At 53.3% G+C, this 24657-nt stretch overlaps 2 protein-coding genes across 16 annotated transcripts in view; one reads left to right on the forward strand and one right to left on the reverse strand.

Moving 5' to 3' along the window:
* Positions 1-96: 96 nt before the first annotated feature.
* Positions 97-24657, forward strand: part of TRPM4 (transient receptor potential cation channel subfamily M member 4) — a 40102-nt gene continuing 15541 nt past the window's right edge. For 3 of the 14 annotated variants that reach the window (XR_014806455.1, XM_021094710.2, XM_084961343.1), the window contains exons 1-12: positions 5459-5546; positions 5844-5911; positions 11229-11403; positions 11727-11907; positions 12103-12266; positions 12502-12685; positions 14810-14871; positions 15024-15215; positions 15785-15884; positions 19731-19843; positions 20613-20945; positions 21115-21249. Coding sequence is in view for 13 of the 14 variants with exons in the window: in XM_021094710.2 (XP_020950369.2) it covers positions 5523-5546; positions 5844-5911; positions 11229-11403; positions 11727-11907; positions 12103-12266; positions 12502-12685; positions 14810-14871; positions 15024-15215; positions 15785-15884; positions 19731-19843; positions 20613-20945; positions 21115-21249 (1731 nt within the window). In the remaining variant the exon portion in view is untranslated. Of the gene's footprint in view, positions 113-637; positions 721-5458; positions 5547-5843; positions 5912-6242; positions 6474-10962; positions 11040-11228; positions 11404-11726; positions 11908-12102; positions 12267-12501; positions 13572-14001; positions 14872-15023; positions 15216-15784; positions 15885-19730; positions 19844-20612; positions 20946-21114; positions 21250-24657 lie in introns of those variants that run through there. The other 11 variants (XM_021094712.2, XM_084961344.1, XM_021094714.2 and 8 more) reach the window with 9 other exon arrangements.
* Positions 109-4248, reverse strand: HRC (histidine rich calcium binding protein). 2 transcript variants are annotated; one of them, XM_084961564.1, is made up of 6 exons: positions 2468-4248; positions 2306-2376; positions 1413-1481; positions 1098-1152; positions 438-474; positions 109-265 (listed from the first exon to the last, which is right to left on the reverse strand). In XM_084961564.1, the coding sequence occupies exons 1-6, from the start codon at positions 4059-4061 to the stop codon at positions 229-231; spliced, it is 1863 nt and encodes a 620-aa protein (XP_084817690.1). In that variant the 5' UTR covers positions 4062-4248; the 3' UTR covers positions 109-228. The 2 variants fall into 2 exon arrangements, with proteins under 2 accessions (XP_084817690.1, XP_003127335.3); XM_003127287.6 differs by having other exon boundaries at positions 2456-4248.

A 24657-nucleotide genomic window follows, 5' to 3' on the forward strand; every position in this document is an offset into this window, starting at 1 on the left:
TAGCACACCAACGAGGACCCCTCTCCTCCCTCAGACTCGAGAATCCAAGATCCCAGTTCCCACCCGCGTTCCCCAGTGTCCAGAGGATCCAGACCCCAGGCCTGACTATGAGGTTTCGGGGAGCACGTTTATTTAGAGAAATAAATATGGCTCTGGAAAGGGGCTGGAGGGCCAGGGAGATGTGTCTGCTCCGCAGCCGCGAGGCGGGGGGTGGTGGGGGGGTGGGGGTCAGGCTTCTGGAGTTTCCAGCATGTCTGCCAGGGCTCTGGAGAGTAAGAGGCAGAGGTTACCCAGCCCAAGGGTCCAAAGCTCCCCCAGGGCACTTAAGGATCGTTAACCTGCGCATTTCTCCCAGGGTCGTCCAGTAATTCCTTGCGGGACAGCACCTAGGCAGGGTCCTTAAACTACCCCCGCCCCGCCACTACACGCACACTTACTGGTACAGGGAAGAGGAGAAATAGTCGACGTAGCTTCCTGCAGGAGAGAAGAAGCTTGAGGGGGTGAAATTAGGGGACCACTTTTCACTCAGTCCGGGATCAGGACTAGCTCCGCCCCCTCTCCTTGATTACTGGAGTCAAGATAATTCCTTCCACTGGGACTCTTTTTTTTTTTTTTTTTTTGTCTTCTGTCTCTTTAGGGCCGCACCGGCATTTGGAGTGGGTTAAGGGCCCACTGAGCGAGGCCAGGGATCGAACCTGCGTCCTCGTGGATACTAGTCAGGTTCGTTTCCGCTGAGCCACAATGGGAAGTCCTTTGAGGGTCCCCCTCTCTCCTCCTAGCTCTGGGGGTTCCCATTCTCCAATAGCCCCACCCCCTGCCCCGTCCTTCAAATTCCTCTTGCTTTGGCCCCACCCTCTCGGTTCTAGGTCCACCCCTCAACTCTTCAGCCAATCCTAAACGCTTAGGCTTTGACACCTATCCCCGACTTTCCCTCGGCCCAGGCTCCGCCCCTCCGTGCTCCTGGAGAGCCACCGTTGCCGTGCCTTGGCCACGCCTCCCCATGTAGCCACGCCCCAGGCCTTCTAGGCCTGCCACAGGTTGGCTCCGCCCCCACTTGCCCCTTCGGAGGGTTTCTCCTGGGCCCCGCCCATGCTCACCTGGACTGCAGACTGTTTCACAGACCAGCGGGCAGAGGTAGCAGAACTGGCAGTGCTGGGGTGGGGATGGGGAGAGAGAAGGAGCGGTAGGACGCGGTGGTGGCAAGGGGGAGTCAGGATGGGACGTGGGCGGTACAGGGGCAGGAGGCTAGCTCTTTGGAGGTTAAGGTCAGTTGGAGTTAAGGCTGCAACAGGACCGAAAGGTTAGGCGAGTTTGACGACAGAGGCCAGGATTTGGGGCTGGGGTTGGGGTGCTCAGATGGTCCCGAGCCATCCTGAAGCCTGGCGGGTCCTTGAGTCTGGGAGAAGTCTCACCTGGCACTGGTCGCAGTGCTCTCCCATGTTCTCCTCGTCACAGTGACAGTTCTCACATTCAGTGCATCGCTGGGGACCAGAGGAGCCTGGTTAATGGAAATGTTTTGGAGCCGCCGGGCAGCCCTCCAACCTGCCCCCTGGACTTGACTTAGTTCTCAACCTCTTGCCTTTTTTTTTTTTTTTTTTTTTTGATTTTCTAGGGCCATACCTGCAGCATATGGAGGTTCCCAGGCTAGGGGTCTAATCAGAGCTGTAGCTGCCCAGCCTATGCCACAGCCACAGCCACGACCACAGCCACAGCCACGCGGGATCCTGCGACTTAGACCCCAGCTCACAGCAACGCCAGATCCTTAACCCGCTGAGCGGGGCCAGGGATGGAACCCACAACCTCTCATGGTTCCTTGTCAGATTCATTAACCACTCCGCCACGAAAGGAACTCCCAATCCTCAACCTCTTTACCTCTAACCTTAAGCTCAGTATCTCCACCAGTCTGCTTTCCGCCCCCTCGTTTCCCTATTGCAGGGCGCCACCTCGGCCTCCCATCATTGTGGCCTGGGCCCCCCACCCCCAGTCCTCTCTTTACCTCCTCTCTCCATGCGCTCCTCCCAGCCTGTCAGTCTACAGTCCTCCTGCCCCCACTGCCTCCCTGTACCCTCCTCTCTGTTCCCACAGCCTTGTAGCTCATGCCTCACCCTCTCTTTCCTGGACCATTGTCCCAGCTTCCTCCCCAGCATCCTGGCCTCCAGATGTCCCCCACGTAGCCCCAGAAGTGTCGCTGTTCACTCAGAACTGTCCCTGACCCTCCTTTTCTCAAGGCCCTCCCAAGGCACACCAGAGCCCTGGAAGAAATTCTCAGGACAGCTGGGTGGATGGATCTGGGTTGGGGACATACATTGCAGAAGGAGCAGTAGCCACACAGGGATCCTGGCTGGTAGTTTCCGTATTCCTGGGCACCCTGGGGACCTGGGGGGACAAGAAAGAGGGCAGCAGTGACCCGGGCTGACTCTGCTCTTCCCCACCCCCACCTAGTCAGATCACTTACCCATGTCCTCACCACTCTCCTCCTCGCTGGAGGCACCTCCCGCCTCCCTCCCAGCCAGTGGGTTGGGGATGATGGTGACGGGCAGCTCCTCCTCCTCCAGCCCCTCCTCCTCGTCGTCTTCCACCTGGTGGTCCTGGCTCAGTGGGACCCAAACCTCAGCCCTCTCTTCCCTCCTCTCCTCCTCCTCTTCTTCCTCCTCCTCTTCCTCCTCCTCCTCCTGGCTCAGGCTGAGGCCATGACCTTCCTCCTCGTCTTCCTCATCCTCCCGGTCCAGGCTGCCCTGGTGGGTGCCTTCTCCTTCCTCTTCTGAACCTTCATCATCCTCTTCAGGGGAGCTGTGGTCCTCTTCCTCTTCCTCCTCGGAATCACCCTCCCCTAAATGGCTTCTATCCTTGACCCCCATGTGTTCCCGGGGACGGGAGCTAGTCTCTTCTTTGATGGATCCTCTGTGGCCTTGCTGCCTGTGGCTGGCAGGCTGGTGGCCAAGCTTGGTGGAGATGTCCTCATCTTCCTCCTTGAGGACCCCGGGGTGGTGACGACCAGGGCTCTCTCTCGTATATTCGTCTGGGAAGTCCACCTCCTCCTCAGTGCTCTTGTGGCCTTGGGCTTGGGGGCTTGCAGCATGGTGGCTGAACTTGACCGTGATCTCCTCCTCTCCTTCCTCCTCCTCATCTCCAAGGCCATGGTGGGTATGTCTGGGAACCTGGTGCCAGTGTTCAGTGGATACGACCTCATCCTCATCTTCCTCATCTCTGTGGCCTGGGTGTCCGTGGCCAGGGACATGATGGTGGTGCGAGTCTGAGACGTCTCCATCCTCTTCCTTCTCGTGGCCTTGATGCCTGTGCGTCTGATATTTGTACTCAGCGGAGTCACCGTCATTGTCGTCATCTTCTTCTTCTTCATGGCCTCGGTGTCTGTGGCTGGGGCCGTGATGGTGACGTCCAGCTGAGACGTCTCCGTCCTCTTCCATCCCGTGGTCTCGGTGCCCGTGGGCCTGGTGTCCATACTCGGTGGAGATGCCGCCTTCCTCCTCCTCTTCCTCCTCCTCTTCTCCATGGCCTCGGCGTACATGCCTGATGATATGATGGTGTCGCTCGCTGGACACAATTTCATCCTCATCCTCGTCTTGGTGGCCGTGGCTCCCATGGCTGGGGAAGTGGTGCCTGGGCTCAGCTGAATCATCCATGTCTTTGCTCCCACGGCCTCTGTGCCCACCCGCCTGCGGAGCATGCGCTGTGGTTCCCTCCTCCTCAGAGATGTTCTCATCTCCCACCTCGTGGCCTTGGTACCTGTGGCCTTGGCGGGGATGGGCTGCTTTGGAGACATCTTCTTCCTCTTCTCCGTGGTCTCCAGAGGCCCAGAAATGATGCCCACTCTCCGTGGAGACATCGCTGTTCTCATCCCCATGGCTTCTATGGCTATGCCCGGAGTGACCGAACTTGCCTGATGCGTCCTCTGTGGGCCCGGGGATGCCTGCGTTGTTGTTCAAGTTGCTGGGGCCCAGCCCAGCCCCTCTCAGCTGCTGGGTCATAGCAGGGGGGAGGAGCAGGCTGGCCACAGCAGCCCAGAGGAGAGACGCCTGCAACCATGGCCCAGGGTGGCCCATGGGGACAGACCAGCAGCAGAGCTTCTCCCTGGGCTGGCTCCCGCTGTGGCTGAGGCTATGTCGATGAATACTGGGGTCCCTGTCCCTTTGGGGTCCTTCTCTTTCTTTCTCCCTGTGTCTTTCCTTTGCTGTGTCTCTCTCTGTCTCTGCCCTCTGGCCCTCACTGCCAGGCTCCAGACACCCCTCTGAGACAATCTCCAGAACCCCCTGACCCCCTCCGCCCCTCCCTCCCGCTCCCCAGCCAATAGGGTCTCTCCCCTCCCCTCTCTGTGGCTAAATTTACTTTCGGCCCGGAGTTATTCTGGGTTAGGCCCGGCCTGCCCCTCCCCTCAGGCTCTTTCTCCTCTCAGCTGGGGAGGGGGTGAGAGAAGGGGTCTCTCTTTGGCCAGGAGAGGGGGCCAAGGGACTTGATTTTGAATGCCGACAAGTTCCGGTTTGGCAGCTGCAAAAATGGTGTCAAATTTTCAGTGGGCCAATTTGGGGGGAGCCCGGGCCATGGGAGGAGGGGAGCGGGAAGGGTGTATTTGAGGGGAGAGACCCCTGCCAAGGAAGGATTGGGGGTTAGATTATGGGGAGTTTCCGGCCAGAACGGGCGACTTTGCTGAGATGGTGGATGCCCACAGGGAAGCCCTGGACAGGGGTGAGAGGAATTGTGCTCCAGCGTGCGTACCCATGACCTCCTGTCCCTGGAACTCAGATCTGGGGGCAGGGGATGGGGCCAGGCCAGGGCTATAAATACAGCAGGGGGTGTGTGTGTGCAGGGGGCTCAGGTTACTCAGGAGGCTGCAGCTGTCCCTGTCCCTGGAGAGCTAGCAGGAGACATGGGGGCCCTGCCTGTGTATCAGTACCTCCCCCTCATCCTATCACTGCTGTCCTCACCCCTCGCTCTTTGGGTTCCCAGCCTTCTCTGTGGGTTCCCTTCTCTCAGTTCTTGTTTCTTCACCCGCTCTCTTGGAGTCCCTGTCCCCCTCCCCAGGATTCTGTCCCCTTCTCACTCTCAGGCTTCTGTCTCTCCCTCTCAGTCTGAGTGTCTCCGCCGCGCCCCCACCCCGCCCCCCGCCAACTTCCTTCCAAGCACCCCCCCACCTCGCTTTGGGTCGATGTAGCCCCTCGCCAATCTCTGTCCCCCCTTTCTGATTCCCTGTCCCAACCTAAGGCTTCGTGTCCCCATCCCATCCCCTTTTTGTGTGCCCTCTCCCTCATCACTGGCATTTCCTCTCTGAGTCCCTGTCCCCCACCCCGGGTCCCCGGCCCCCTCTCCCCGGGTCTCGCCTGCCGGTCCCCTCAGACCCTTTGCCCCGCCTCCCGCTCTGCGCGTCTCCGAGATTCCCCGCCCCCTAGACCTGGCCCCGCCCAGGCTGGGCTGGGACGTAGTGGATCCGGTTTGTCCCGGGCGCGTCTAGAGCCCGGGTTGGTTGAGGGAATGCAGGGAGTCGGATAGTTTGCAGAGGCTGCAGCAGCATGGTGGGTGCGGAGAAGGAGCAGGTACAGCGGCCGGACCCCGGGTCTGAGGGAACAGGGAGCTGGGGGCCGGGACCCCTGGTTCCCGGAGAGGAGGGCGCTGGAGACCCAGATTCTTGGGTCAAAGAAGGGGGCTGCTGGGGCCTCGGACGCCTGGGTCCTTGGGGACAGATGGGGGCTGGGGGGAATCGAGTCTCCTGAGTTTGGGGGAGGCGGGCGCTGGGGTCCTGGACTCCTAGGTCTAGGCTGGGGCGCGGGTGAGTCACTCTGTGTCCCTTAGGACTGAACTGGTTCCCCTTCACCCCTTGTTCTTGTCCCCAGAGCTATATCCCCAAGATCTTCAAGAAGAAGACGTGCACAACTTTCATCGTTGACCCCACAGATCCGGGGTGAGGAGCCCACCCCGGGGACCGACCCCAGATGTCCACCCCGCCCACCTCAGACCCCGCCCTTCGGCTCCTCCCCTCCCCCAGTCCTGTCCCCGCAGACACTCCCAAGGGCGTTCCCTGGTGGCTCTCTCCCTCGGGGAGGGCTTCGGTCCTTCTGCAAACACATCCAACTAATCCTTCTCACGCTCAGGGTCCGTGTTAAAGCCCCAGGGCTGGGTTCCGTTTCTTTCCTTCCTCGTGTCTCTCCCGTGTGTCTCCGCCTCCTGGTGTCACTTTCTCTGTTTTTCTCTCTCGACTGTCGCTGTTTCATTCATTCGTCCACTCCTCCAAGAAACCCTCACTCCGCACGTCCAAGGGGGCATGATTTTCAAGAGCACAGGCCCTGCTAGGGTTCTAATCTCGGCTGGGACACGTGCTGTGTGGCTTTGGGCAAAACGTTTCACCTCTCTGGGCCTCATCCGTCATCTGGGCATAAAAACAGGCTCTGGCTCTACCTCCTGGAATTCTTGCGCGAATTAAACAAGTTAATGCTTGTGATACTTCCGAACGTGCCCAGCACATGGTAAGCACTGGAAAATAGCTCTGGTTCCTCCAGGAAGGTAGCAGTTACCTAGTGTGTGCAGGCTCTGGGCTGGTGCTCCGTGGCTGGGCGGTGGCCACCCTTAGGGACTCCTGGCCTTCAGCAATGTTTTCTCAAGGGGTTTCCGGCTTCCTGGTGTCCTCAAGATGATCTTTGGGGTGTGGGAAATACCAACATTCCTAACTTGGTATGCGTATTATTATGAATTTATTAGTGCAGGATGGCTTGAATTATGTATAAATAGACATATTATTTAGGGGTGAGTGCTCAAAAACCTTTTGCAGATGGAAGTGTGGTCCAGAAAGTTTAGGAACCTCTGCTTTGGTGGGAGGAAGAGGATTCTAAGGCGAGAGGATGGGAGCTGCCAAAGACATGCCACTGTGCCTGGTGGGAGCCAAGAGGAGGCATCTGGCTGAGGCTGCGGAGGCCCTTGGGGTGTCACCAATGGCTCCTGGAGGGGAGGGCAGTGAGGTGACATTTAAAGGTGACAAAGTTGGAGTTTGAGAAGTTCCCTTTGTGGCTCAGTGGAAATGAGCCCGACTAGTATCCATGAGGATGTGGGTTCGATCCCTGGTCTCACTCCGTGGGTGAGGGATCTGGCATTGCCCCAAGCTGCCGTGTAGGTTGCAGACTTGGCTTGGATCTGGTGAGGCTGTGGCTGTGATGTAGGCCACCAGCTGCAGCTCTAATTCAATAATTCAACCCCTCGCCTGGGAATTTCTGTATGCCACAGGTGTGGCCCTAAAAAGCAAAAAAAAAGAAAAAAGTTTGACAGTTGAAAGCGGGCTGAAGAGAGGCTCTTGGAAGGGGTGGGAACAGCAGTATAAGCTGCCCCCTATTGACATTGCCACGTGGTTTGCCAGTGGGGCAAAGTTCAGGGTGCAAGGAGCATCTGAGAAAGGAGACCGAGGAGGAGGGTGGGGCCAGAGGTCGCAAGACCTCAAATGCTACCCCAAGGGGCTGGGACCCTGTCCTGGTGTTCCGGGAAATTATGGGAGGGGCAGGGTCAGCTCTGGGTGTGGAAAGACCTCCTGGGATGACTAGAAGTTCGGGAAGCTGGAGAAGAGGCTGGGCAAGGGTAGGCGGGAGGAGAAGAGACCTGAGGCAGGCCAGGGCTATGGGGACACAGGAGGGGATGATGGGGCGAGGATTCCGGGGGCAGGAGCTTGGGGACCCATGGATTTGGGGAGTGAGGGGAGAGGGGAGGGCGATACCCCAGACATCAGGTCTGGAGCTTGGGAGACCGTGGCATTGTCCCTGAGATGGGGACCCAGGGGGATGAGCAGGTTTGGGAAATGTCACTGAGCTCAGAGTGGGATTTCGTGGGTGGGGGGGCACCGGGGGAGCCAGCAGTGTCGCAGACCTGGTCAGGGCCTCAGGAAAATCTGGGACTTCCATCCAAGACTTGAGAAGTCCTAGCTGTAGTTGGAACCTGGGGAAGGAGGTGAGACGTCACTGGGTGTGTGTGCTGGGCTAAGAACATGTAAAGTCAGAGGAGCCAGCAAACTGGCAATTCTATGGTGGATTTTTTTTTTTTTTTTTTTTTTTTGGCCTGGAAGAGATTTCTAAAAACTTGTCTCTGAATGTCTCAAGACTAACATGCTAGGGAGTTCCCATTATGGCTCAGCGGCTAGTGATCCCCACTAGCATCCATGAGGACTCGGGTTCGATCTCTGGCCTCACTCAGTGGGTTAGGGATCCGGCGTTGCTGTGGCTGTGGCGTAGGCCGGCGGCTACAGCTCCAATGTGACCCCTAGCCTGGGAACCTCCATAAGCCGCGGGTACAGCCCTAAAAAGACAAAAAAAACCAAAAAACAAAAGACTAACATGCTGCCTCAAGTCACCACAGCCTCCAGCCTCTTGTATTCTCCACCTGATGCCTCTTATCCTTAAGTTACCTGCCTGGTCCTCCAGGGGCCCTGAGTTTAAGCCCCACGAAGGGAAGACAAGTGATTCTGACTCTGGGGAACACTACGCCCAGGGAGGCGCAGAAGAAGAGAAAGCCACAGATGAGGCAGAGACAGGGTGGCCAGGGGAACGGGTGCGCTCTGCCAAGGAAAGTGCTTTCTAGAATCAGAGCCCTTTAACTGTGACCCGGGCCACTTTGTCAGAGTCAGATGAGACCTGAAGAGAGGCCCTTGTATTTGAGGACTCGCGGGTCATTGCTGATTTTATCAGGAACGATTTCAGTTTTGGTGGCCACAGAGAAAGAAAGAGGAGTAGGAGATGAGCCTTGCAGAGAAGGGTGGAAAGTTCCAGTGCCACCCACCAGAACTTTCTGTGGTGGTGAAAATGTTCTATATCTGGTATGGCAGCACTGGCCACGTGTGGCTCCTGATCACTTGACCTGTGGCCACAGCCACCGAGGAGCTGAATTTTTAATTGTACTTAATTTTTGTCTTTATATTTTTTTTGGTCATGCCTGCGGCATGTGGAAGTTCCCTGGGCCGGGGATCGAATCTGTGCCACAGCAGCAACCGAGTCACTGCAGGGACAACATTGGATCCTTAACCCGCTGTGCCACAAAGGAACTCCTGATTGTACTTAACTTTCTATATATTTGAATATAAAGAGTGCTGTGTGAGGAGGTCCCGACGTGGCTTAGTGGAAATGAATCCACTGGTATCCATGAGGAGGCAGGTTGGGTCCCTGGCCTCCCTCAGTGGGTTAAGGATCTGGTGTTGCTGTGAGCTGGGGTGTAGGTCACAGATGTGGCTCAGATCCCAAGTTGCTGTGACTGTGGTGTAGGCCAGCAGCTGTAGCTGTGATTAGACTCTTAGCCTTGGAACTTCCATATGCCGCAGGTGTGGCCCTAAAAAGCAAAAAAAAAAAAAAAAAAAGTGTTGTGTGGCTAGAGGCTACTGTATTGAACAGTTCAGGTTCTGGAACATTCCATGAAGAAATTTTGCCAGAAGGTCTCCTGGGAAGTAGATGGACAGGAATGAGGGGGATCCAGGGATAAAGTTGAGATGGGTAAAAGGATCAAGTGGGTAAACTGAGGCCTTCCAGGACCCTGGAGGTTGACTCAGAAACGGGGGGCACGTGCTCTTCCTGTAGCTTTCACTGTGCCAAGAGCCGGTGTACTCTGTGTGGATGGGTTGGCCGTTCTTTTAGTGTCTTCACAACTTTTGCCAACTCCATAGACCATCTGAGCTATTCTTTCCATAAAATCAGGCCTTAAATCATGGCTGACTCTGTTTATATAAATACAGGTCTCTGCCCACATCTGAATCCCTTCTGGAATCAGGGACAAAGAGATTTAGACACATTTTCAAAGAAATCCCTCATTCTCCAAACCCATGTTGCTTGCTCTTTAAAACTCAGGTGCTGGAGTTCCCATTGTGGCTCACCGGGTTAGGAACCCGATGAGTATCCACAAGGATGTGGGTTCAATCCCTGGGCTCGCTCAGTGGGTTTAGGATCCCACGTTGCTGTGGCTGTGGTATAGGCTGGCAGCTGCAGCTCCGATTTTACCCCTCGCCCAGGAACTTCCATATGCCACAGCTGTGGCCCTGAAAAGAAAAATAAATAAAATAAATAAAACTCCGGTGCCAATTACATTAGCTAAGAAAGAATACGTGTATATTTATTTCAAAAAAGTAAAAGTTTCATCTGTGATCACTATAAAGAGAAAATCTGTTCCATCTGCCACACAAAGAAAAAAACAAGCCATAAAAGACACAGTGAAAACCAAATAAAAATACTTATCTTCTAATTGGATGCTGTTACCAGTGCAGTTTTCTGAGCCTGGGGCCAGCTTTTCTCTGTTAAAAAGAAAGCGTAGTAAAGAGTTAGGCATTAAAAATATTCTGGCACCCAGCTGAGCTTCTCTCCTTGACAGTAATCAGGAGAACTCAAAAAGGAATGGCTTTCTCACTGTGTTATTCAAGGTTATTTAAAGCTCTGTCTGAAGTTCACGGAGACTGGGTCTGGTATGCGGCCCCCATTTCAAGAAATGTGTGTTCTTTCATTGGCTCCTCATAGTTCTATGAAGTAGGCTGTCCCTTTTTTTTTTCTTCTTTTTGGGGCTGTACCGGAGACATGAAAGTTCCCCAGCCAGGGGTCAAATCGGAGCTGCAGCTGCCGCCCACAGCCACGCAGGATCTGGCCTAACACACAGCTCGTGGCAATGCCGGCTCCTTAACCCACTGAGCGAGGCCAGAGATTGAACCAGCGTCCTCATGGACACTAGTCGGGTTCTTAACTGCGGAACCACAATGGGAACTCCCATAGGTGCTGCTGTTATTGTATTTGCATTCAAGGTGAAAATTTAGGCGCAGAGAGATGAAGCCACTTGCCCAAAGTTACACAGCAGCCTCAGCCTCTAGTGCATGCTTGCTCTCTGAATCACTTCCGGATTTTTCTTTTTGGGTGGCTGTCATATCACGTTTGGACTGGAGGCAGCCAGGACAACCCCCCTCCGCCCCCACCCTGTCCCCTTAGCCTCCTGCGCTTTTCCACTCCAGGCCCTACAAGAAGCAACAGCGAGGCTGGGGCCCTGTAGACCTCCCAGCTCAGGCTTCGTTGAGCCACTGTGGCTTCCTGCTGGTGGGTGAGGTGACTGTGACTGTTTCCCTGCCCCAGCCTCTCCCTCAGACTGGTTGGAACCAGGGAAGGGTCAGCGTGGACTGGGACCCCCTCTGGGAGGACATGCAGAAGTAGGGACATTTCAACAGGATGTTTAGGGTCTGTGTGGACACCCCTGGGGTTCATCTTCCCCCTCCCCCCTCCCCCCAGGGGCACCTTGTGCCAGTGTGGGCACTCCCAGCGTGCCCACCCTCAAGTGGCTGTGGAGGATGCATTCGGGGCGGCTGTGGTGACCGTATGGGACAGTAACTTGCATACCACGGAGAAGCCCACAGATGCCTTCGGGGACCTGGACTTCCTGGGCTCCGGCCGCAGGGCCAGCAATGTGAGGCCTGCATGTCTGGGCAGGGCCAGGGCTGGCTGCGGGGTTCACACCTTGGGGGCTTCCAGAGCCAGGTCTGGGGGCGCCCCCGCTGAGCGCTGTGTCTCCCCATTTGCCCATTCCTGTCTTCACCGCTCCTGGACCTCGGTCCCCTCCACGCGTCTGTCCTCTTCTCTCGGGGCTCGGTCTGTCTCCCTGGACCTCTGTCCCTTTCTCTCTGGGTGTCTGTCCCCTCTCCCCCTTCTCTGTCCTCCTCTCTCTCTGCATCTCTGTCCCTTTCTGTCTCTGTCCCCCTCCCTGTGTCCCTGCCTCTCGTGTGTCCACAGTTCCTCCGACTCTCTGACCGCACGGATCCGGCTACAGTTTATAATCTGGTCACGCACATATGGGGCTTCCGGGCCCCGAACCTGGTGGTGTCAGTGCTGGGGGGGTCGGGGAGTCCCATCCTCCAGACGTGGCTGCAGGACCTGCTTCGACGCGGGCTGGTGCGGGCTGCCCAGAGCACAGGTGACTGAGGGTGGGTGGGGACGGTGCCTCTGGGGCCTGGGGCGGCCGCCCGGCTCCCACACACCTCTGGAATCCTGTCTCCCCACTCCCGTCTCGGGGTGGCTTTTTGTCTCTCTCTTTCTCCCTCTCTTGCATGATAGTCCACAAGCCCGTGGGTCTCCAGATCTCACCCCCGCCCTCTGTGTCCCCGGGTAGGGGCCTGGATCGTCACCGGAGGGCTGCACAAGGGCATTGGCCGGCATGTCGGCGTGGCTGTGCGGGACCACCAGACGGCCAGCACTGGGGGCAACAAGGTGGTGGCCATGGGCGTGGCCCCCTGGGGTGTGGTTCGGAATAGACACAACCTCATCAACCCCAAGGTGGGACCCAGGGTCTTGGAAAAGGAGGGGGCTGGGGGACGGGAGTCTCACATCCGAGGGAGGAGGGGGCTGGGGGTCTGGATCCTGGATCTGAGGGAGGGGGCGCTGGGGGGGTCTGGATCCTGGGTCTGAGGGGGGGGCTGGGGGGTCTCAGGTCTGAGGGAGGAGGGGGCTGGGGGTCTGGATCCTGTGTCGTCTGAGGAAAAGACTCCTGGTCTGGCCCCTCGTCCCCCAGGGCTCCTTCCCCGCGAAGTACCAGTGGCGCGGGGAACCAGAGGATGAGCTCCAGTTTCCCCTCGACTACAACTACTCGGCCTTTCTCCTGGTGGACGACGGGACGCACGGCCGCCTGGGCGGTGAGAACCGCTTCCGCTTGGGCTTCGAGTCCTACGTTGCCCAGCAGAAGACGGGCGTGGGAGGCAAGTGGCTCCTCCCACGGGGGACTCACCGCCCGAGGCTCAGGATCCCAGGGGTGCAATCTGGAATTCTGGTTGCAATGTGGGGGTTGTGGCCAGGAGGAGTTTCCTGTGGTCAGGTGGTGGCCTTCGTCATCCTTTGCTGTGTTTATGAAAAAACCAAAAAACTTTATCTTGAAACCTACAATACACAACAAATGCGGATGGCTTGATGAATTTTTAACAAAGGCAACCTGTTTATGCACCAGCACCCAGATCCAGAAACAGACTCTCAGCCCCTAGAAGCCTTCTCCTGCCCACAACCAAGCACCACCCTGTCCTGCTCGTCCCGGCATAAAGTAGTTCTGACTGAGTTTCGTATGAATGGAGTCACACTATCCACTTGCGGGTCTTTCTTGGTCTTGCCCTTGCGTGTGGAAGTTCCCAGGCCATAGTATGCTATGTAATTATATTTACATCACCATGCTGTTTCTTTTTCTCTTTTTAACTAATTTTTTTTTTTTTTTTGGTCTTTTTTGTTATTTCTTTGGGCCGCTCCCGCCGCATATGGAGGTTCCCAGGCTAGGGGTCTAGTTGGAGCTGTAGGCCATTCCCAGGCTAGGGGTCTAGTTGGAACTGTAGCCCCTGGCCTACGCCAGAGCCACAGCAACGCGGATCCGAGCTGCGTCTGCAACCTACACCACAGCTCACGGCAACGCTGGATTGTTAACACACTGAGCAAGGGCAGGGACCGAACCCGCAACCTCATGGTTCCTAGTCGGATTCGTTAACCACTGAGCCACGACGGGAACTCCTGTTTCTTTTTCTCTTTTATACTAAACATTATACATATCATTTTTTTTTGTCTTTTTTTTTTTTTTTTTTAGCTATTTCTTGGGCCACTCCCGCGGCATATGGAGGTTCCCAGGCTAGGGGTCGAATCGGAGCTGTAGCCGCCGGCCTACACCAGAGCCACAGCCACGTGGGATCCGAGCCGCGTCTGCAACCTACACCGCAGCTCACGGCAACGCCGGATCGTTAACCCACTGAGCAAGGGCAGGGATCTAACCCACAACCTCATGGTTCCTAGTCGGATTCGTTAACCACTGCACCACGATGGGAACTCCTATACATATCTTTTTTTTTTTTACAACCCTCCCTCTAGGTCCAAACTTCTCTATCTTGCATCTCCTTCTAATAGTTGCATGATATTCCTTGATAATGGTTGTACCATATTTAAATGTTTCTCAATTGGTGGATACTTAAAGTTCTATCAATGGTTGGCAATACAAACAATGCTGAATAAATATCTTTGTATGAACATCCATAATTACATCCAGGCATATGGAGGTTCCCAGGCTAGGGGTCGAATTGGAGCTGCAGCTGCTGGCCTATGCCACAGCCCGCAGCAATGAGAGATCCAAGCCAAACCCTCGCCTCACTCAGTGGGTTAATGATCAGTGTTGCCATGAGCTGTGGTAGGTCACAGAAGAGGCTCAGATCCCCATTTGCTGTGGCTGTGGTGTAGGCCGGCCGCTACAGCCCGGATTCGAACCCTAGCCTGAGAACTTCCTTATGCTGCAGGTGCGGCCCTAAAAAGACCAAAATGAAAAAAAAGTACAAGTCTTCATTCCAGTTATTTCATTTTCTTGCCTTATTACATTAGCTCAAGACTCCTGGTTACGTGTGGTTTAGTAGCTAAATTGTCTCATTTCTCTTTTAAGTGGGAATGACATTAGCAGGAAACTATCTTACATGATTTTGCTCTTGGGCTTGATAAATAACTTTATTATATTTGGATAGCTCTTTCCCTTCTTTATTTCCTTCATTTTCTATTTGAACTTTCGTCTTCTCCTGGCTCCTGGGAGGTTTAATCAGTTGCAGGACTGACTCACGCCTCATTCAGGAACCCAGGAGTCCGGGTCCCCAGCCCTCTCCTCCCTTGAGAAGTCCAACAAGATGGTCATCAGGATCCAGCCCCTCCCAATGTCCTCAAAGGCATGACAATTCCCAGGAGCCTCAGGGACAGAGGATTAGGAGAAGCCAGCACTTGCCCCAGGGACTCCTGGGAAATGTGGTTCTCTTGCATCCCTGGCAAAGCTGATGGGAGGTGACCAAGCCCTCTGCTCTGCTCTCTTCTCTCTTCAGGGACTGGAATTGACATCCCTGTCCTCCTCCTCCTGATTGATGGTGATGAGAAGATGTTGAAGGTATGGGGGCCTAGGTGCCTGGGTCAAGGGGGGCGGTGGCCCCTGCTGTACCCCTGGGTCTTGAGTCCTAGGGGAGGAGGGGGCTGGGGATCTAGACTCCAGGTAGGGTGAATACCTTCCTTTCCTAACTTGACTCCCCTTTTATCCTGTAGCGGATCGAGAACGCCACCCAGGCCCAGCTCCCCTGCCTTCTGGTGGCCGGGTCTGGGGGAGCTGCAGACTGCCTGGCAGAGATTCTGGAAGACACTCTGGCTCCGGGGAGTGGAGTGGGCAGGAGACGTGAAGCCCAAGATCTGATTAAGCGTTTCTTCCCCAAAGGAGACCCTGAGGTCCTACAGGCCCAGGTCTGACGCTGGGGGCCACCTCTGGATCCTGGGATGGGAGGGAACTGGGTCCTGGGCTCCTGGGTCTTGAGAGTTGATGATGCTGAGGATTTGGAGTCCTGGATCCAAGAGAAGGGAAATGGGGCCCAGCCTGACTGGTGTGAAGGAGGAGAGGCTTGGGGGCCTGGAATCCTTGTTCTGGGAGTGGAGGGCGCTGGACGCCTAGACTACTAGGTCCTGGAGGGAAATGGTCTCCTGAATCTCTGTGGACAGGCCCCAGATGGAGTTGTGAGGGGGTTGCGGAATTTGGCTTTTTTTTTTTTTTTTTTTTTTTTTTTTTAGGGCCGCACCCCAGCACGTGGAGGTTCCCAGCTTAGGGGTCGAATCAGAGTTGTAGCTGCCAGCCTACACCCCAGCCATAGTGAGGCCAGATCCGAGCCTCGTCTGCAACCTACCCCACAGCTCACGGCAACGCCGGATCCTTAACCCACTGAACAAGGCCAGGGATGGAACCTGCGTCCTCATGGATCCTAGGCGGGTTCGTTACCACTGAGCCACGACAGGAACTCCCAGAATTTGGTATTCTGCAGGTGGAGAGGATTATGACCCGGAAGGAGCTGCTGACAGTCTATTCAACTGAAGATGGGCCTGAGGAATTTGAGACAATCGTTTTGAAGGCCCTTGTCAAGGGTAAGACCCGAACTCCCAAACCTCCTTCTCTGTCAGCGCAACCTTTTTTTTTTTTTTTTTAATTTTTTTTTTCTTTTTTTTCTTTTTAGGGCTTCACCTGCAGCATATGGAGGTTCCCAGGCTAGGGGGTGAATTGGAGCTGCAGCTGCTGGCCCACACCCCAGCCACAGCCACGCCAGATCCAAGCCTCACCTGTGACCTACACCACTCACAACAACACTGAGAGAGGCTAGGGATTGAACCCGCATCCTCATGGATACTAGTCGGGTTTACAACCCACTGAACCATGACAAGAACTCCCTCAGCACTCAGCTCAACTTGAGACACCTCTCCTGGCCTTGGCACTTTATTCATCCTCTCTAAGTTGTGCTCTTTTTATCTCTGTATTTTCTTCTTTTTTTTTTTGGTCTGAGCCCATGGCACATGGAGGTTCCCAGGCCAGGGATCAACGCCAAGCCACAGCAGTGCCCTGAGCCATAGCAATGAGAACACTAGGTTCTTAACCCATGAGGCCACCAGGGAACTCCCTTTATCTCTTTTCTCTTATCATTGCCTTTTGGGGCTTTGCCCGATACTATTGGATAGTTTTCCCAAGATGCTTTCATTATGTTCCAACACTGCTTTCTTTCTGTTGCATCCACCTACCTATCCTTTATCCAGCAAGCCATCCAGCCACATATACACTGATCTTCCCACCTACGCTTGGATCCCGCGTTGCTGTGGTTGTGGCTGTAGGCTGGCAGCTGTAGCTCTGTAGGGAAAACACCCGCTTAGATAAGAACTCCCAAGAGGCATAGTGTCAATTTACAGTGTGTTCTGAGCCCCAGGTCCCCACCCCATACAGCCACCATGTTCTGTGGTGTGGCAGAAGGACTTTTGACTTTGAAATCAGATAACATTGGAAAAAAATTTTTTTCTTCAGCTGCAAGCGTGGCATCTGGAAGTTCTTGGGCCAGAGGTCGAATCGGAGCCGTAGCCGTGACCTATACCACAGTGGGGTCCTTAACTCAGTGGGCCGGGCCAGTGATAGCCCTCACCAGCTCAGAGACAACACTGGATCCTTAGCATGCTACATCGCAGCGGGAGCTCTGAAACTGCAATTTGAATACCAACTTGGCCCCCCTCTGCTATGTGACTTTGAGAGACTTTCCCTCTCTGGGCCATAGTTTCTCTCTCTGAAGACTAGAGATCCTACCTGGCAGGAGTGTTGTGAGCCTCGGAGGCGGTTGACGGGCAGTGCCTGGTCTTCTGGGGGAGCTAAGAAATAGGAGTGCTTCTTAGTATGATTCCATTTCTGGTGGGGACACATCCTTTAATAGAAGATGGTAGTCAGTGGGCAAATGTGATGCACTGTGCAGAAGTTAACTCACCATCCTCCTGGGAGAAAACACAGCAGTCCTGTAAGATGTGGTTTGAGGGGGTGACGGTGTAAGTCCATGGCCTGCAGAAGTGCAAGCGGTCACCTCCAGCCGAGGAAACCGGAGGCGGCTGGACGGGCTCCGTGAGAGCAGAGCTGAAGGGATGGGGTTTCAGCAGGTGAGGAAGGAAGGGGAAAGGGGAGGCGTGCTACTTAAGAGTCTAGGAACCGGAGTTTCCACTGTGGCTCTGTGGGTTATGAACCCGACTAGGATCCACAAGGATGTGGGTTCAATCCCTGGCCTTGCTCAGTGGGTTAAGGATCCTGTGTTGCCGTGAGCTGTGGTGTAGGTCACAGACGTGGCTCCGTTCTGGCATTGCTGTGGCTGTGGCTGTGGCTGTGGTGTAGGTTGGTGGCTGCAGCTCCGACCAACCCCTAGCCTGGGAACCTCCATATGCTGTGGGTGCAGCCCTAATAAGACAAAAAAAAAAAAAAAAAAAAAAAGTTGGATGTAAGTTTAAGGGCCACTTGTTCTTCCTTGTTCTTTTTTTCTTTTTCGGCCGCCCCATGGCATATGGAGTTCCCAGGCCTGGAATCAGATCCGAGCCACAGTTGTGACCTGCGCTGTAGCTGCGGCAACACCGGATCCTTTAACCCCCTGTGCTGGGCTGGGGATCGAACCTGTGTCTTGGCAATGCAGAGATGCTGCTGATCCCATTGGGCCACAGATGGAACTCCCTTCGTTGTGCTTTTGAATGACCTCCAGGGTCTTCCAGAGTCCCTCTAATGTTTGGCCTTTTTCTGCTACTGTCTCCTCTTTCTTCTCACAAATACTCCCAAGTTGCAGGAAATCAGGCTGACTCAGATCTGCCCTCATATTCCGTGTTTTCCTGCAGCCAGGCTTTTGCTCAGACTGCTCCTGCTGCCTTGCAGGTTCTTTTCTCAGCTTAGGAGCATGCCTGCCAAATCCTACCAGTCTTTCAAAAGCCCAACCTCAGTACTCGCCCTCTGGTAGGCTCCCTGGATCTCTCCTACCTCTGTGACTATAGCCTCCCCGGGTCCTAATCGCCTGCGAGGCCCATCTCCAAGGTCACCAGTCACTGAGGGCAGTTATGTGGTCCTGGGACATATTTCCCTGGAGTGAGATCCTTCAGGGCAGGGACTGTATATAATTTCTCTCGCATCCCTCTTACTGCCTGGCCCTTATTCTACCTCAATAAGTGCTAAATGAATAAAAGGGTCCCTTTCCTTTTTGGGGGGCCTTTAAACCATGCCTGTCCCTGAGTTGAATGACTTTATGCTTGTAATAGCCTGACTTTTTTTCTTTCTTTCTTTCTTTCTTTCTTTCTTTTTCTTTTTTTTTTTTTTTTTACATTTCTAGGGTCACTCCTGTGACACATGGAGATTCCCAGGCTAGGTATAATCGGAGTTGTAGCCGCTGGCCTACACCACAGTCACAGCAATGCGGGACCCGAGCCACGTCTGCAACCTACGCCACAGTTCACGGCAACACCGGATCCTTAACCCACTGAGCGAGGCCAGTGATGGAACCCACAACCTCATAGTTCTTAGTCAGATTCGTTAACCACTGAGCCACGATGGGAATTCCTCTTTCATTTTTTTTGGCTACCCTGTGGCATGTGGAGGTCCCTGGCCAGGGAGGTCAGGGGGGCCAGGGATCATATCCAAGTTGTGCTTGTGACCTGTGCTGCAGCTGTGGCAATGTCAGACCTTTAACCCACTCTGTGCTGCCGCTGGGGATTGAACCTGCGTTCTGGCGCTGCAGAGATGCCGAGCCCATTGTGCCACAGAGGGAAATCCTAGCCTGGCTGCTTCTTTCTTTCTTTTTTTTTTTTGCTTTTTGGGGCTGCACCCATGGCATATGGAAGTTTCCAGGCTAGGGGTTGAATTGGAGGTACAGCAGCCGACCTACACCACAGTCACAGCAATGCCGGATCCTCAACCCGCTGAGCGAGGCCAGGGATCAAACCAGCATCCTCAGGGTTCCTAGTCAGGATTGTTAACTACAGAGCCACAAAGGAAACTTCCTAGTCTGACTTTTTTTTTTTTTTTTTTTTTGTCTTTTTGTCTTTTTGCCATTTCTTGGGCCACTCCTGTGGCATATGGAGGTTCCCAGGCTAGGGGTCTAATTGGAGCTGTAGCCGCTGGCCTACACCACAGCCACAGCAACGCAGGATCCGAGCCGCATCTGCGACCCACACCACAGCTCACGGCAACGCCAGATCCTTAACCCACTGAGCAAGGGCAGGGATCAAACCTGCAACCTCATGGTTCCTAGTTGGATTCATTAACTGCTGAGCCACGACGGGAACTCCTAGTCTGACTTCTTAAAGACGGCAGATTCTTCCCAATAACGCTCCCCTTACACAGAGTTTGAATATCAGGCATCTCCAGTAGAAGCGATACAGCCATCAGATGTTCCCAGTTGCCCCCTGACCCCTTGCCCCCCCTCCCTTTCACTTCTGCAGCCTGTGGAAGCTCTGAAGCATCAGCTTACCTGGACGAGCTGCGTTTGGCTGTGGCTTGGAACCGTGTGGACATTGCCCAGAGTGAACTCTTCCGGGGGGACATCCAATGGCGGGTGAGGGGTTGGGGATCCCGACAAAAGGGGTACGTTCTTCTCCCTCCTCATGCCTTTGACATCCAGCTCTATCATCCATTACGGCTCATCCAGCCTTCTCTCGTGCTCTCTCTCTCTCCTTTTTTTTTTTGCTTTTCAGGGCCACTCCTGAGGCACATGGAGGTTCCCAGGCTAGGGGTTGAATCGGAGCTGCAGCTGCCGGCCACGGCCATAGCAACGTGGAATCCGTGCTTCAGCAACACTGGATCCTTAACCCACTGAGTGAGGCCAGGGATGGAACCTGTAACCTCATGGTTACTAGTCGGATTCATTTCTGCTAAGCCACTACAGGAACTCCCAGCCATCCCCGATGTTCATCTGTTCCCATCTTGTTCCCATCCATCCAGCCAGCCACTCATCCATCCTTCCATCCATATACTTGTCCATTCACCCGCCCATCCTTCCGTCACTCACAGCTCTGTGCCTCCATCTCTCTCTCTTTCTTTCTTTCTTTTTTAGGGCCGCACGCACGGCATATGAAAATTCCCAGGCCAGGGGTTGGATCGGAGCTGTAGCTGCCAGCCTACACCACAGCCACAGCAATGCCAGATCCTTAACCCACTGAGTGAGGCCAGGGATCGAACCTGCATCCTCATGGATACTAGTCAGATTCGTTTCCACTGAGCCACGATAGAAACGCCCCCATCTCTTGGCCTTAACCTCTGACCTCTCCTGGCCATCTGTCTTGTCTCTGTGCTCATCTGTTCCCCATTCATCTCGCCCTTGCCAGTCCTTCCACCTGGAGGCCTCCCTCATGGACGCCCTCCTGAATGACCGGCCGGAATTCGTTCGCTTGCTCATCTCCCACGGCCTTAGCCTGGGCCACTTCTTGACCCCGACGCGCCTGGCCCAGCTCTACAGCGCAGCGCCCCCCAACTCGCTCATCCGCAGCCTTCTGGACCAGGTGTCCCACGGTGCAGGCACCAAAACCCCAGCCGTTAAACCTTCTGCGGAGCCACGACCTCCCAGGGTGGGGCAGGTGCTGCGGATGCTGCTGGGGAAGACGTGTGCGCCCACGTTCCCAGCCGGGGGCACCCATCGCGGTGATGGCAGCCGGGAGAATGTAAGGAACCGGATGGGCGGGGGGCGGGGGGGGCACAAAAGGACCAGGGGCGGGGCTGGGGACCCCCGGCGTGTGACTGAAGGGGGGGTGGGGGGCAGAGCTGATGTAGGGGCGGGGCCAGGCAGGGTGTGGGGCGGAGCCACCCCTCACCACGCCTTCCTCCCTGCAGTCACACCTGCTGTCGGACAAGGCTACCTCAGAACCCTGGCTGGAAGCCGTCCCAGGGCAGGCTCCCTGGAGCGACCTGCTCCTCTGGGCGCTGCTACTGAACAGAGCTCCGATGGCCGTGTACTTCTGGGAGATGGTAAGTGCTGACTTGATCTCTGATTCTACTCTCTCCTACGTGCCTGTCCTTTATTTCTACCGACTCTGACGCCTGAAGAGCAGGATGCCCTGACAATGTCCCCTGACGCCCCCCGCCCCACCCTCCATTCTTGATATATGACTCTGGGTGCTGCTTCCTCCCCCTTCCCCATTTCACGCGTTTCTTGTAACTTGCCTCTTCCGTTCATAATATATGTATTGGGCATTTCCCCTTGAACATACCTGTGCAACAATCTCATCCTTTCAAAATAGTCTCCTGGATGAGGAAGTCAGACGTTATATGCAGCTGATGGGGAGTCATTTCATCATACTTACACTTGCAATTTAGATGCATAATTGTAGTTGCAATGCAGAAGGGGGCAAAACTCGCGCAAGAATACCAGGTAAGCAGATAAAGCTGCAGAGTTCCCTGGTGGCCTAGCAGTTAAGGATCTGATGTTGTCACTGTTGTGGTCCGGGTCATGGCTGTGGTGTGGGTTTGTTCCCTAGCTCAGGAACTTCTACACGCTGCAGGCACAGTGGCCAAACAAACAAACCAAACGGCAACAACAAGCAAACACACGAAACAAAACAAAAAAGAAGGTAAAGCTAGGATCTTTCAGGCAGCCAAGATGAGGATGTGGACTAAAGCAGGTGGCACAGAGGGGTTGGGACCCATGTGAGAAGTTAAAAAAAGTCATGGTATTCAAATAGGATCAAAGATAAAGCCCCCCCCCCCCAACCAGTGGCATATGGAAGTTCTGGAGCCAGGGATTGAACCCCTGCCACAGCAGTGACTCAAGCAGTGACAATGCTGGATCCTTAATCTACTAGGCCACCAGGGAACTCCAACAGAGCTTATTATGTTTAACTGATGACCTGATGAGCTGAAAACAACCCAAGGCTGAAGGACTCTTGTCAAGATATTTCTATAACATAAATATATATATATATATATAATTATATATAATATATATAATACATACAATTATATATATATATATATATATATATATATATATATATAAATTTAAAGGGCTGTACCTACAGTATAGGGAGGTTCCTGGGCTGGGGGTCGAATCCGAGCTGCAGCTGCCAGCCTACGCCACAGCCGCAGTCTGTGGGATCTGAGCTGCTTCTGTGACCTACACTGCAGCTCACTGCAATGCCCTGTGGTACCCAAGCCACATCTGTGAGCAACACAGCAGCTTGTGGCAACGCCAGATCCTTACCCCAGTGAGCAAGGCCAGGGATCAAACCCGCATTGTCATGGATACTAGTCGGGTTCATGTCCTGCTAGCCACAATGGGAACTCCTATTTTTTTTTTTTTTTCATTGAGATAAAAGTCATATAACATAAAGCTGAAGCATTTAACCCACTTAAAATGGTACAGTTCAGTAGCCTCTAATACACTCGCAATGTTATGCAACCACCACCTCTATCTTCATCCTGTTTTGTTGCTGAATTATATTCCATTGTCTGGATAGACCACATTTTGTTTGTCTGCTCATCAGTTGATGGATATTTGGGTTGTTTCTGCTTTAGGGCTATTGTGACTTAGCACTGCTGTCAATATTTGTTTATATACCAATATTCAAGTCCTTTGCCCACTTTTTAAATTGGCTTGTTGATCCAAATTTTTTGTTGATGAATTTTAAGAATTCTTCATGTGGCCTGCATATTAATCCCTATTAAAGTTTTTTTTTTTTTGGTATTTTTTTTCCTTTTTGCCACACAGTCAGTGTGTGGGAATTCCTGGGCCAGGGTTTGAACCTACACTACACAGCAGCAGCCAGAGCCACAGCGGTGAGAATACAGGAGCCTCAACCTGCTAGGCCATCAGAGAACTCCCTCAATCCCTTATTAGATATATGATCTGCAAACAGATTCTTCCTTTCTGTGGGTTGTTTTTTTCCTCTGTTGATAGCATCCTTTTATGGACAAAAGTTTTACATTTTGATGAAATCCAATTTGTCTATTTTTTCTTTGCTTATGCTTTTGGCATCGTATCGAAGAATGATTGCAAAATACAAGGTCATTAAGTTTATCCCTATATTTTATTCTAAGAGTAAGAGTTCTATAACTATTATATATAATTATATAATCCTACCTGTTCATCTTAGTGAGATTCCATACATATGAAGAGTCACTTCTGTCTTCCTGACTTTAAGATTCTTTGGGAGCTCCTGCTACGGCACACTGGGACTGGCAGCATATTTGAAGCGCTGGGATGTGGATTCAATCCCCCCAGCCTAGCACAGTGGTTAAGGGTCTGGGGTTACCGCACTTGTGGCTTAGACTGAAACTGCAGCTTGAATCTGATCCCTGACCCAGGAGCTCCGTATGCCTCAGGGCGGCCAACAATGAAAAAAAAAAAAAAAAGATTCTTTGTTTTTGGCTTTTGGCAATTTGATTATAATGTTTCTTAGTGTGGATTTTATTTTATTTTATTTTTTAGTAAGGATCTTTTGAAACTTATTCTACTTAGACTTATTTCATCTTCTTGGATGTGTAGATTTACGTATTTCATCAGGTTTGGGACGTTTTAGTCTATTATATCTTCAAATATTCTTTCTGTCCCTCTTTCCCTGTCTTCTCCCTTTGGGACTCCCATTATGCATATGTAGGATTGATGGTGTCCCTCAGGTTTCTTAGGGTCTGTTGCTCTTTCTTCAATCTTTTTTCTTCATACTCCTCAAACTGGATAATTGCAATTGACTTATCTTCAAGTTTACAAGTTATTTCTTCTGCCTCTTCAAAGCTGCTGTTAAGCCTTTTAAATGAATTTTCATTTCAATTATTGTATTTTTCAGCTCCAGCATTTCTATTTGGTTCCTTTTTATAATTTCTTTTTCTTTATTTCTATTCTCTATTTCCTGAGACATCATTCTCCTGGCTTCCTTTGTTCATGATTTCTTTTAATTTTGGGGGGCATATTTAAGACAGTGGATTTAAAGTCTTTGTCTATGCAGTTCCTACAGTGGCAAAAAGGGGTCAGCGGCTTCTCTGCAGTGCCCGGACACGGGTTTGATCCCCAGCCTGGTGTGGTGGGTGAAGGATCCAGCATTGCTGCAGTGGTGGCATAGGTTGCAACTGTGGCTTGGGTCTGATCCCTGGCCTGGAAACCCCTTATGCCAGCCAAAAAAGAAAAAGAAAAAATTATTTGTCTAGTAAGCCCAGTGGCTGAGCTTCCTAGTTTCCTTTTTTCTTGTAAACCGGTCATACTTTCATGTTTCTTTGCAGGCTTTATAAATGTTTTTGTTGTTGAAAACTGGACATTTCGAATATTATGACAACTCTGGAAAGCAGCTCAATCCTTCCAGGGCTTGTTGCTGCTGCTTATTGTGAGTTGTTGTTTGTTTAGTGACTTTTCTCAGCTACTTTTGTAAAATTTGTGTTCTTTGTCAT

This window comes from Sus scrofa, chromosome 6 (assembly GCF_054392235.1).
Source record: "Sus scrofa isolate SSC_HxYL_T2T_F1_AM1 chromosome 6, Sscrofa_HxYL_maternal_Yorkshire_Landrace_v2.0, whole genome shotgun sequence".
In the NCBI taxonomy this organism is placed as follows: Eukaryota; Metazoa; Chordata; class Mammalia; order Artiodactyla; family Suidae; genus Sus; species Sus scrofa.

Excerpts from the sequence above, each read along its gene's own strand:
- HRC (XM_003127287.6), bottom strand. The coding sequence starts at position 4,061 with ATGGGCCACCCTGGGCCATGGTTGCAGGCGTCTCTCCTCTGGGCTGCT. Across the intron at positions 2,377-2,455 it reads GGAGAGTGGTGAGGACATGG|GTCCCCAGGGTGCCCAGGAA; the intron begins GTAAGTGATCTG and ends TTGTCCCCCCAG. Across the intron at positions 1,153-1,412 it reads AGCACTGCGACCAGTGCCAG|CACTGCCAGTTCTGCTACCT; the intron begins GTGAGACTTCTC and ends TCCCCACCCCAG.